The 12,846-nt window shown below is 39.7% G+C and overlaps 1 protein-coding gene across 6 annotated transcripts in view; it reads left to right on the top strand.

The window, feature by feature from the left end:
* The window catches only part of ABCG2 (ATP binding cassette subfamily G member 2 (JR blood group)), a 138,028-nt gene extending 125,891 nt beyond the window's left edge, over positions 1-12,137 (top strand). For 5 of the 6 annotated variants that reach the window (XM_025873410.2, XM_025873411.2, XM_073891935.1 and 2 more), the window contains 6 exons: positions 1,874-1,963; positions 3,135-3,259; positions 4,759-4,913; positions 9,344-9,433; positions 9,991-10,073; positions 11,923-12,137. In XM_025873410.2, coding sequence (XP_025729195.1) covers positions 1,874-1,963; positions 3,135-3,259; positions 4,759-4,913; positions 9,344-9,433; positions 9,991-10,073; positions 11,923-12,070 — 691 coding nt within the window. In that variant the 3' untranslated portion in view covers positions 12,071-12,137. The remainder of the gene's footprint in view (positions 1-1,873; positions 1,964-3,134; positions 3,260-4,758; positions 4,914-9,343; positions 9,434-9,990; positions 10,074-11,922) is intronic. The other variant, XR_012377973.1, reaches the window with a different exon arrangement.
* Positions 12,138-12,846: the final 709 nt, after the last annotated feature.

Here is a 12,846-nt window from a genome sequence, read left to right as displayed (position 1 = left end):
TTAGCTTTTATTTTGCTAGTAGGCTGACTTGTGTGGAAATAGTTACATAGCTGCCTGTGTACCAGGTCTGGCTATTTTCCATTCATTAATTATTGTATAAGCATTTACTTATAAAACAGTCTGTTCTTTAAGTTATTTTTTGGTGTTAAAAACAATTACTAAGTGTCTATGAACTTTTTTTGTTTTGAGGGACTTTACACTTGGGTTTATATTTTTAAAAATGTTCTCTCTCATTCTTGTGTCATTTATTTTTTATTTTTAAATATTTATTTATTTGAGAGAGAGAGTGAGAGAGAGAGAGCACATGAGAGGGGGGAGGGTCAGAGGGAGAAGCAGACTCCCCGCTGAGCAGGAGCCCGATGTGGGACTCGATCCCGGGACTCCAGGACCATGACCTGAGCCGAAGGCAGTTGCTTAACCAACTGAGCCACCCAGGCGCCCATTCTTGTGTCATTTAAATGATGGTCACTTCAGCTCTTTCAGTGTCAACTCACATCCTCCATGTGAATTAAGTGGTTTGGTTATGAAGGGAAGCCCGACACTTTTAACATTCATTTCAGGAATGTTGGCATGCTTTCATAAAATGCGTGTATCTATCAAAGTGTAGATTAACTGTGACTTTCCTTTTAAAGCCTTAATTATTTTACTGAGAAAAAAGCAATAGTAGTCTTCCTTTTCTTACAGGTACACAAATAAATTTTTCCTTTAACAACATCATTTTGGTTTTTTTTTGAGCACGTTGGAAACCATTTTGGTGATGACTTGTCAAGGACAGTATCAAGGCTCTACTCCCAGTTGTGTGGTGGATATATGTAATGTGTCAATTGAAGTTTTCCTCCACTGTCCTTTTGCCTCTTCATGTCTTAGTTTCTTCTTTCCTTTAAAAAGGAGGCTAATAGAGGTTTTTAGCTTTGCAGACTTTATTTGGTTCACTATTTCTCTGTTCAGACATTAGGAATGATACTTGTTGTTTTTGTTAGTTAAAATTCAAGATGATGGGACGACTGGGTGGCTCAGTCGTGAAGCTTCTGCCTTCGGCTCAGGTCATGATCCCAGGTCTCCTGGGATCGCGCCCCGCATCGGGCTCCCTGCTCCGCGGGAAGCCTGCTTCTCCCTCTCCCACTCCCCCTGCCTGTGGTTCCTCTCTCGCTGTGTCTCTCTCTGGCAAATAAATAAAAATCTTAAAAAAATAATAATAAAAAAATTAAAAAAATTAAAAAAAATTAAAAAAACAAAAAATATTCAAGATGATAGTATTTTTATGTCCTTCATATTCATCAGCACACACTGCCATTACAGAGAACCATAGGCTGGGTGGCTTAAATAACAGTCTAAACGACAATTTCTTAAACTTCTAGAGAACCAGGTGCATCCATGGTCAGGTTCCCAGGAGAGCCTGTCTTCCTGGCTCACAGGTGGCTATCTTTTTGCTGTGTCTTCACATGGCAGAGAGAGAGTGTGCACGCTGATGTCTCTCCCTTTCCTTTTAAGGACACTAATCCCATTGTGAGGGCTCTATCCTCATGAGCTCATCTAAATCTAATTACCTCCCAAATATACTGTCTCTAAATATCATCACATTGAAGGTTCGGGCTTCAACACTGGAATTTGGGGAGGACACAGTTTGATCCATAGTAATCCAGGACCTTGACTTCCAAACTGTGCTCTGTGGAGTCCTAGGGGTACCACTGTGGATACACAGAGATGGTGGGGAGAAAGCTGATGGGGCACATACTTCCCTCTGTTTTAACCAGAACAGTTTCTATTTCATGTTATAAGGTATCGTTTGAGGAGAGAGTTTTGTAGTTAGAAAATTGATTTAAGAATGTTTAATCGACTGCAGTGCTCCCCCCTCCCCTTTCTCTCATTGCAGATCAGGAGTGCTCTTCTTCCTGACGACCAACCAGTGTTTCAGCAGTGTGTCAGCTGTGGAGCTCTTTGTGGTTGAAAAGAAGCTCTTTATGTGAGTAGGTCTCTGTTCCAGGAAGGGGGCTATCTGATATCAGAGGCTGTTGGTCAAACTGGTCATATCCAGTATTGGGCCACAGCTTGGTTCCTGGGGATTGCCAATGTTAATTGAGAAAAAGCAGCCAGAGGCTGGAAGGATGATCATGAGCATCTGGGGCTTGATACCAAGGGAAAAAGGAATTCAAGAATCGGGCAGAGCCAGCAAATCCAAATGCTGCAGAAAAAGCAAGCGATAAAGGGGCTAAAAGGGATCTTTTGTTTTAAGCAAATGAGAAGTCATAATGGTCCTTACAGGAAAAGTTAGAGAGGCTTGGTAGAGAGAAAGTAGCAGGTTGAGCAGTAAATATAAGGTGTGGAGGTCAAATTGACAAAGAATGTGGACCCAGCTTAGCCCTCAATGGGAGGGGAATGGAAGGAACCAAAAAGGGCAGCCTTAAAATAAAGTAGGGGCTGTTTTGTTTCTTGTGTTTTTCAAAGTTGGATGAGATTTGCCCATATTTACATGCTGAGGAAAGGAATCATTCCAGAGGGAACGAAAGATATTGGTGGAGGAGTTTGGAATTATAGGAGGAAGATGTCAGGAAGAGGAAGGGATCTAGAACTGGAGAGGGAAGGAAACAGGATTTGCTGGCTGACAGGGATGTGTGGTTGAAAGTTGAAAGGTATGATTGTTGAAGGAAGAAGTGCCATTTTCTTTTTTATCATGAGAGTGGAAGAAGTGATCCAAGGTGCATTAGGAAGCTCGGAGGATAGCAGAGCCACCTACTTCATAATCAGAAGTGGGGAGAAAGTAAAGCCTCTACCATAACTGAACTCAGCTACTGGAGCGCTGTCCTTCAAGGAGAGCCAGTGTTGGAAGAGAGGGAGGAGATGCAGATCTGCTCACTGGGAGTGGGTGCTCAGGGGGCAGAATGGATGGCATCCAGAGGGAGTTCTATAACGAGAAGAGGGGTATTGCACAGACTCATGTGGGGGAGACATCACAGGGGAGGCTCACACCCAAGATGGTGCCTGATGCTGACAGGATGGTGGCAGGGGTTTGCCTCAAGGATGTGAGAAGCTGTAGTCATTAGACCCCTGGTGGCGGCGAAGTCTGTAGGTAAGCAAGCAGCCCAATCTGGTCTCTGCCTTCCTAAACTAATGTAGGACAATTTTTTCCTTTTTAGACATGAATATATCAGTGGATACTACAGAGTGTCATCTTATTTCTTTGGAAAACTGTTATCTGATTTATTACCCATGAGGATGTTACCAAGTATTATATTTACTTGTATAATATACTTCTTGTTAGGTAAGCAATATGACAAAAGGTTTGTGTCTTTAGTTTTGGATATGAGGGCAAGCCGATTTCTTTTTACCAACTTGTTTTTGGTTCTCAGACTCTAAACCAAGCCAGTGAGAGAAGGAGACATCTATCCATTGTGCGTGCTATGAAATAACTGTTCTCTGAGGACATTTTTGTCAAGACTTGTCCCAAACTAACTTAAAACTATTTATAAAACTGTATTTTACTGAAAGATGCTGTGTGTCATTTATAAACATGGAAAGAATTCACAAAACTATTTGAGACTATGCTGGAGGAGCTGGGGTAGTTACTATTTATGTTTGTTTGTGTTTTTTCCCCCAAAGATTTTATTTTTTATTTATTTGACAGAGACACGGCGAGAGAGGGAACACAAGCTGGGGGAGTGGGAGAGGGAGAAGCAGGCTTCCCGCTGAGCAGGGAGCCTGATGCAGGGCTCCATCCCGGGACCCGGGATCGTGACCTGAGCCAAAGGCAGATGCTTAACCATCTGAGCCACCCAGGCGACCCCTACTTATTTATATTTTTATTCATGTGTGTGTCTGTGTGTTTATATGTAAACATAGTGAGAGACAGTGACTTTCAGGGCTTCCTGCTTTAATACAAATACTTGCTTGATAGATGTAGTTAGATTTATTTCTGCATTGTGTTTAGGCTTTACCCCAGGCTCACTGTATCAGAATTTCCATATATTTTACTGATACACAAAACACACGCACACATCAGAAATATATATTTTAATTAAAAAATATATAAGTAAAGCACTATAGAGGAACATCAACTGATTGAGTTTAAACTTCCATTTTATATATAAGAGGTGTGTCATAAAGAATTAGGTGTAGAACCTAGATCCTCAGACTCTTGACTGGTGGTCTTACTCCAAAACCTTCAGATTGTGTGACCCATAATATTAGTCCGTTATAGTTTGTAAAGTAGTTTTATGAAACTTATTTAACCCCACCCTCAATCCCAGAATTATATGGTGCTTTGTCTTGGGCGACTTGGACTGTGGAGATGTTCCCCCAGATACTGAAACCGCTGAGAGGTCACGTAATCTTCTTCCCAGTTTATTTACTTATGCAGTTATAGCAAACAGCCATGTGGTGATGTTTGGGTAAAACACATATGCTATTGACGAGTTTCCTTCTTAGAAGAAAAGGCGGTAGAATGGGGGCCAGTTGTGTTGCCTGGAGCTCTCCATCTCAGGCACTCAGAAATTGTTAATAATTACAAATAAAGGAGCAGAGATGTTATACAGAAATGTGCTTATGCCACAAGTATAAAAAAGAAACTGTATGATAACTTTGTACAGTAACATGGGGGAACTGGTAATGAAATTGGTGACCCAAGGTGGTTGGATAGAGGATGAATTTTCTTCATTCTGGTATTAGTTTCTCAAAATATTAAGTGTTTTGCACAGTAAGCAATCCCAAATACACAGTTACCCAGGCAGTTGAATTCAACCCCCTCTTTTCTTCCCAACTAAGGCTTGAAACCAATTGTGGAGGCCTTCTTCATCATGATGTTTACCCTTATGATGGTGGCTTATTCGGCCAGTTCTATGGCACTGGCCATAGCAGCAGGCCAGAGTGTGGTATCCATAGCAACACTTCTCATGACCATTTCCTTTGTGTTTATGATGGTGAGTAGGAATTGTGCTTCTCTGAGAAGTAATTATTTCCCCCCCTATTCCTTCCCACAAATTTACCTGTTACCTAAAACCTGCTTTGAGGATTCTGTAAATGGGATTCTCTTCTTTAAGGAGACCATGTATTGAGGTACAGCTTAGAGAATGTACAGGTTTTTCTTGACATTACCCAGCATTTTTGGCTACTGTTCTAATATAATTGCTATAACTTCAGTTAACGTTTTGTTACAAATTAGTTCTTAAAAGATGTTTCTTGGTGACAGATAGTGAAACCTTGATAAACTGGAACTTCAAAAGCCAAACTAGACTTTAAACCAAAGACTGTAACAAGAGATGAAGAAGGGCACTATATCATAATAACGGGGACAGTAGTACAACAAGAAGATCTAACAATTGTAAATATTTATGCCCCCAATATGGGAGCATCCAAATATATAAAACAATAACAGACATAAAGGAACTTATTGATAATAATTCAATAATAGTAGGGGACTTTAACACCCTACTTGAAGCAATGGACAGATCCATCTAATCAGAAAATCAACAAGGAAACAATGGCTTTGAATGACACACTCGACCAGATGGACTCAACAGATATATTCAGAACATTTCATCCTAAAGCAACAGAATACATAGTCTTTTCAAGTGAACATGGGACTTCTCCAGAATAGGTCACATACTAGGTTACAAATCAGTCCTCAATAAGTACAAAAAGGTTGAGATCATACCATACATATTTTCTGACCACAACACTGTGAAACTTGAAGTCAATCACAAGAAAAGATTTGGAAAGATCACAAATACATGGAGGTTAAACAGCATTCTACTAAACGATGAATGGGTCAACCAGGAAATCAATAAATTAAAAAAATACATGAAACAAACGAAAATGAAAACACAATGGTCCAAAACCTATGGGATGCAGCAAAAACAGTCCCAAGAGGGAAGTATATAGCAATACAGGCCTACCTCAAGAAGGAAGAAAAATCTCAAACAACCATAACCTTATACCTAAAGGAGCTAGAAAAAGAACAACAAACGAAGCCTAAAGCAAGCAGAAGGAAGGAAATATTAAAGATTAGAGCAGAAATAAATGATATAGAAACTTAAAAAAAAATCCCAATAGAATAAATCAATGAAATCAGGAGCTGGTTCTTTGAAAAAATTAGTAAAATTGATAAACCTATAGCCAGACTTATCAAAAAGGAAAGAGAAAGGATCCAAATAAATAAAATCACAAATGAGAGAGGAGAAATAACAAGCAACACCACAGAAATACAAACAATTATAAGAGAGTATTTTGAAAAATTATATGCCAACAAATTGGACAGTCTGGAAGAATGGACAAATTCCTAGAAACATATAAACTACCAGAACTGAAACAGGAAAAAATAGAAAACTTGAACAGAATAATAACCAGTAAAGAAATTGAATCAGTAATCAAAAATCTCCCAACAAATAAAAGTCCAGAGCCAGATGACTTCACAGGGGAATGCTACCAAACATTTAAAGAAGAGTTAACACTTATCCTCAAACTATTCCAAAAAATAGAAATGGAAGGAAAACTTCCAAACTTATTCTATAAGGCCAGCATCACCCTGATTCCAAAACCAGACAAAGACTCCACTGAAAAAGAGAACTACAGGCCAATATCCCTGATGAACATCGTTGCAAAAATGCTCAGTTCAATATTCACATACCAAAAAAAAAAAATATTCGCATACTGAATCCAACAGTACATTAAAAGAATCATTCATCACGATCACGTGGGATTTATTCCTGAGCTGCAAGTTTGGTTCAGTATTTGCAAATCAGTCAACATGATTCACCACATTAATAAAGGCAAGGATAAGATTTATATGATCCTCTCAATAGATGCAGAAAAAGCATTTGACAAAGTACAGCATCCCTTCTTGATAAAAACCCTCAACAAAGTAGAGATAGAGGGAACATACCTCAATATCATAAAGGCCATATACAATAAACCCACAGCCAGTATCATCCTCAGTGGGGAAAAACAGAGCTTTTTCCCTGTGGTCGGGAACAAGACAAGGATGTCCACACTCACCACTGTTATTTAACATAGTACTGGAAGTCCTAGCCTCAGCAATCAAGACAACAAAAAGAAATAAAAGGCATCTAATCGGTAAAGAAGAAGTAAAACTTTTACTATTTGCAGATGACATGATACTCTAGAGTAAACTCAAAAGACTCCACCCCAAAACTGCTAGAATCGACACACAATTTCATTAAAGTCATAGGATACAAAGTCAATGTATAGAAATCTGTTGCATTTCTATACACCAATAATGAAGCAGCAGAAAGAGAAATCAAGGAATCGATCCCATTTACAGTTGCACCAAGAACCATAACCATCCAGTAATTGCACTACTAGGTATTTACCCAGAGGGGGGGAAAATACTGATTCGAAGGGATACATGCACCCCTATGTTTATAGCAGCATTATCAACAATAGCCAAATTATGGAAAGCACTCAAATGTCAATTGACCGATGAATGGATAAAAAAGATGTGGTATGTATACAGAATGGAATATTACTTGGCCATCAAAAAGAATGAAATCTTGCTATTTGCAGTGATGTGGAAGGAGCTAGACAGTATTAGGCTAAGCGAAATAAGTCAGTCAGAGAAAGAAAAATACCATATGATTTCACTCATATGTGGAACTTAAACAAAACAAATGATCATAAGGGAAAAAAGAGAGAGGCAAACCAAGAAACAGACTTAACTACAGAGAGCAAACTGATAGTTGCCAGAGGAGAGGTGGTTAGGGGGTTGGGTTAAATAGGTGATGGGGATGAAGGAGGGCACTTGTGATGAGCACCAGCTATCGTATGGAAGTGTTGAATCACTAAATTGTACACCTGAAACTAATCTTAAGAGTGTAAACTAATTGGAATTTAAACAAAAACTTATAAAAAAACACCCACAAAAACCAGAAAAATTTTGATTATAAGATTCCCTCATAAAAATGACAGGTTAATTACCCAACTTCTGTGCTAGTGTTAGAGAACCATTGACTTAAGTAGTAACTTAATGGTTTGGTTGGATCTACTCCTCCCCAAGGGAATAGCTAAGCTCCATGAGAAATAGAACAGTTTGCAGTGTGGGTAGTCTATCCTGGGTCCCTCCTATATTTTAAAAAGGGGTGTTTTAAAAAGTTTCAAAGCCCACACAGTACTGTGTCTCCTCCTTTCTGGGTTCCTGACTTTCTCTTATACCAATATATTTCTGTTTACCTTTTTTTTTTTAAATGGTTACTGAAGCCTAACCTTACATGTCCCTTAATTTTACCTGTACCTAGATGAATCAGTAGGTGAATCAGCTAGTTACCACCTTGCTCCGTTAACTACATCAAGTGAACAGGAACGTTTAGCCTGTTTCCTTAATACACATGTTTTTTCTGCTAAGATGTCTTTAAAAGGAGCATAATTAGCACAACTTTTTGCCAAAGTTTAAGTCTTCCATTTCTGAGTCTGACATCCACCAATCTAAACATTATTGAGGAAGTGATAAACCTTGTGTGTATTTTCTATCATGTTATCCAATAAATAATGTGTCATCGATTTATAAAAATAGATATATTTGTGTGATATATTAGATGCTTCACCTTATTATTATTTAAAAGTTTGTATTATAGATCCTTTATAACCAGTCATAAAACCATATTTTACTCAGAGATGCTGTGTGTCCTCTGTTTGGCACCTGGTTAAGTCAAGTTCAAAAATATGTAGTCACTCCAGCAAGATTGTCATTATTAGGTCTAACCCAGCATACCTCCTGCCAGTTAGAAGTTTTAGATGAGCCTCTTCTCACGTAGCCATCTGTTGCTGGAGTAATCCACCCCAGGATCTTCACTGTAAGCCTGCTCTTTGGTAGCTTTAAATGAAGGTATTCACCATATTTTATGTTGTACTTCCCCGTGTTATTCTGTATATCAGTTCCAGGCTTTGGGTTATTTTAGCATGCATCCTGAACCCCAGATTATTTCTGGAGTCATGCAGAGCGCAAGCCCTTGTAAATAACAAATCTTACCGTGTTAGGGAAATAGAGAGGGGCATGAGATGTTCAGGATCTGTTCTGGTATGTTTACTGGTGTGAACATATAATGGTTGTATCATTAGAACAGTCAGTACTTTATTGACCTTTCATTGTGGGCAGTTACCAAAAGTAAAATCCTTGACAATGAAGGGTCTTCCAATTAAATGACATAGGTATTATTAGATATATTGTCATTCCTTTAGAACCATAAACAGCCTCAGCTCTAGAGAGGCATACGTATGCAGAGTGGAGAGGTCTTAGAAGAAATGTTTGTAAGGGTTGTCAGGGACGCAGAGATTATTCTCTGTAATTCTCCACGAAATCCCTTCACCAGGTCTGATTCTTGGCATTTGCTTTTTGTAGATATTTTCAGGGCTGTTGGTAAATCTCAGAACTGTTGGGCCTTGGCTCTCCTGGCTTCAGTACTTCAGCATTCCTCGATATGGCTATGTGGTAAGTTTTCCTCACATGTCCTTGTGACTGCTTCATTGTTCCCAAGCTAGAACCAACCAGAATAAAGCCTAACAACCTCGTGGCCCCAGCCATAAACTGTGAAAGTCTCCCAGGGGTTTCATTTTCAGAGTGATGAAGAAGAGTTTCACCTTGATCATCACCTGAGGTTTCCCCAGTCACCCTGCTGCCGAGGGAGGTTAGGGGTGGAGAGAGAATTCCTCATGAAGGAGAAAGATTGACTAATGGATATAAAAACATGTAGTTGCATTTCAGTTCCATACGAAAATAGAGGATGGGAACCTAGAGTACATATTTTATATATTAAAATTAGAAGATACTTTACTTCCATTGTTTTAGGAGCCAGAATCCCAACATAGGCCACTCAATTGCCAGGGAAAAGAATTTAGTTGCTCTGGTGTGACCGAGACCGTGAATGTGAAGCTTGGTTTGTTTTTAGAAATAGCAGTAAAGATTAAACTAGGAGGACATGATCATTCTTTGGAGACTTTTTGAAATTTAAAATTGTTTACCTTGTCCCATCTACCCTTGTGTTACAGGCTTTGCAGCATAATGAATTTTTGGGACAAAACTTCTGCCCAGGAGTCAATGTAACAGCGAATAATACCTGTAGCTATGCGATGTAAGTTTGTACTCAGTGTCAGAATGGATTTGCTTACTCTTGTGGTATCACGTAGCAAGGCCACTGGGCCACGTGGCTGGTGTGGGTCCTTTCTCTGAGTTGTTGTACACCAATGCACATCTCCTTGACATTCTACTTTGGTCAAAGTTATATTTAAGTTGGGGAAATGTTTCTGATATGTTGTTCATTTGGGGCCTTTTAAAACGCTGTTTTGATTGTGGGTTTTAGCTTTTATTTTCAGAACATTTGAGTTTGATATTTTAGCGAAGCCTTAGGATATTGGAATTGTATGGATTATGGGAAGTGTACAGATCCATGAACTTAAGGCTTCCTGTAAGCCCAACCCATGGCCAGGAGCAAGAGATTGAAAGGCAGCTAGAGCAGAACGGAGTGACTATTTCCCGGGCGCGCTTGTGGCACGTACCTCTTCCTCCTGCACTTAAATGGGATACATTATGAAATCGAAGTCTACACGGCTATTTTTTTTTCTCTTAAAATGACTTGGAATATCCTTATTAAAGCATGTACCCTCTAAAGAAGGAAACACATTTCAGTCAGCTGAGAAAGAAGTCCCATTTATTGCACAATGTCAATGAAACAGAAATGCAGATTTTCATAAAATCAGAGGATATTGTTTTAAAAATTGAATAACACTTTCCTTATTGATGATTGTTGCTAACGGTTTGATTCTGATACATTAACTAATGAAAGAAGAGAGAATGCTGGTATCCAAATCTCATGAACCTTCATGAAATAATAGTAACAGGAGAGAGTGCTGTTTTGAAGTATTTCTAGAAAACCTCTATAAAGAGTTTTCTTTATCCTGCCCGCTCCTCTCTTTTGTCTGGGCTTAACACTTTTTTGGGGGGACTGCTAGATTTCAAGAGCTGCACAAAGGTGGGATAACAGGTAATAATTAAGGCTGTACCAGGTGTTTTGAGTGCCAGGTGCTTTTCTAAACGGTGGCAGGGCTACTCCACCCTTGTGTTTCGGCTGCTGCTGAGGCTTTCACCTGATTTTTTTTTTTTTTAAAGATTTTATTTATTTATTTGAGAGAGAGAATGAGATAGAGAGAGCGCATGAGAGGGGAGAGGGTCAGAGGGAGAAGCAGACTCCCCGCCGAGCAGGGAGCCTGATGTGGGACTCGATCCCAGGACTCCGGGATCATGACCTGAGCCGAAGGCAGTCGCCTAACCACCCAGGCGCCCGAGGCTTTCACCTGGTTAAGTGGGCCTGCTGGCGATGGCATGTTGCAGAGCTTCTGCAGTGCTCAGACCGGGCTTGGTGCAAGAGCCAAGGGAACGCGACGGTGCCAGGAAGGCCTTGCTCACCTCTTTTCCCAGTTTCAAAATTCTTAGCCTGTGTTCGTTTGTATGGCTGATTTGTGGGTGATGAGTTCTAGAAAGAGCTTTGATCATCTCGGTAAGGACCTTTGATGTCATCTGTTAAAATTGAGGTTTTCCCCATCAGGAGTGAGGGCAAAATTACTTGATAAATGTTTCTGCCCTTTAAGGAGAGCAGCATCATAGATCTGGAAACAAATGAATTTGCAGAGACTAGCAGTTTGGTTCACAGTGTGAGTCTGTGGACTTGGACAAGTTCCTTAAACTTTAGCCTCTTCATCTTTTAAATGTATGTACTAACCCCCATTGGGTTGTTTTAGGGATTAACTAAACTGTTACATGCAGATTGCTTAGCATAGTATCTAATGGATTCGTAAGCACTCATCTGTTACACATGAAAGGCATAGTTATTTAAGCCTTGGTAACCTATGGGAGGAGTGATTTAAATGAGTAAAATTTGACAAATGCTAAGAATGAAGTCATATTCTTTTTCTGTTGAATTTCAGATGTACTGGCGAAGAATTTTTGCTAAACCAGGGCATCGATCTCTCCCCTTGGGGCCTGTGGAAGAATCACGTAGCCTTGGCATGTATGATTGTTATCTTCCTTATAATTGCCTACCTAAAATTGTTATTTCTTAAAAAATATTCTTAAATTCCTCTTTAATTTACATGATTGATCCACACATTAAAAAGGGAGGATCTTGATTTTTTTTAAATATTCCGAAGTGTTTTTGTTGTCTTTTCTTTTGGCATCATACTGTTCAGCAAGAATTATTTTCAGCAAAGACATTCACAGAAACCATGATGAACTGAATTACACACGAAAGAACCCAAGTCATAAACTAGTGCTCTTATGAACTGCGTATTAGTTCATCTAGTCATACAGTAACCCTGGGGGAGGCATCTAGTTTAATTTATTGACCTAAAAAAGAATTGAATTCTAGGAACTTGTGACAAGTTCTGAACATCTCTGATAGCAGTTTCCTCATCTTTAAAAGGAGTAGAGGGTTTGTTGCCCTCCAGCTCCAGTATCATAAGAATCTACGATCTGCCATTATTTAGTAAATAATAACAACAACTATACAGATGCAGTAGTGGAAGTACGAAATCTAAACCATGTTGGAAAAACCCAGTGTGATTCATAGGGTAAAAAAAGCCATTCTGAGAGAAGAAGCTTTGCTGGGCCTTTTAAGGTTATTAGAACTTACTGAGATTTCTCTGTTGTGGACTCAGAACACCACAGGGGGTCTGCTGGCCTCTGGACGAGGTGTGGAGGGTGCTTAGCTGCGCTGGGGCATTCAGGGGTCTGTGGTCTGGATGCGCGTCACAACCTCCCGGGGCACTTGGCTCCAATGCACAGTGCGCCCGGCTGCGTCAGCATCTCCAGGGCTGCTTCAGAAAGAATGGGCCACGCCAGGACCCAGGAAC

The sequence above is a fragment of the Callorhinus ursinus genome, unplaced genomic scaffold (assembly GCF_003265705.2).
Source record: "Callorhinus ursinus isolate GAN/ISIS: 27379988/994484 unplaced genomic scaffold, GSC_fseal_2.0 scaffold4, whole genome shotgun sequence".
Lineage (NCBI taxonomy): Eukaryota > Metazoa > Chordata > Mammalia > Carnivora > Otariidae > Callorhinus > Callorhinus ursinus.
The sequence above is the reverse complement of the archived record's forward strand: the minus strand, read 5'-3'. Positions and strand labels throughout refer to the sequence as shown.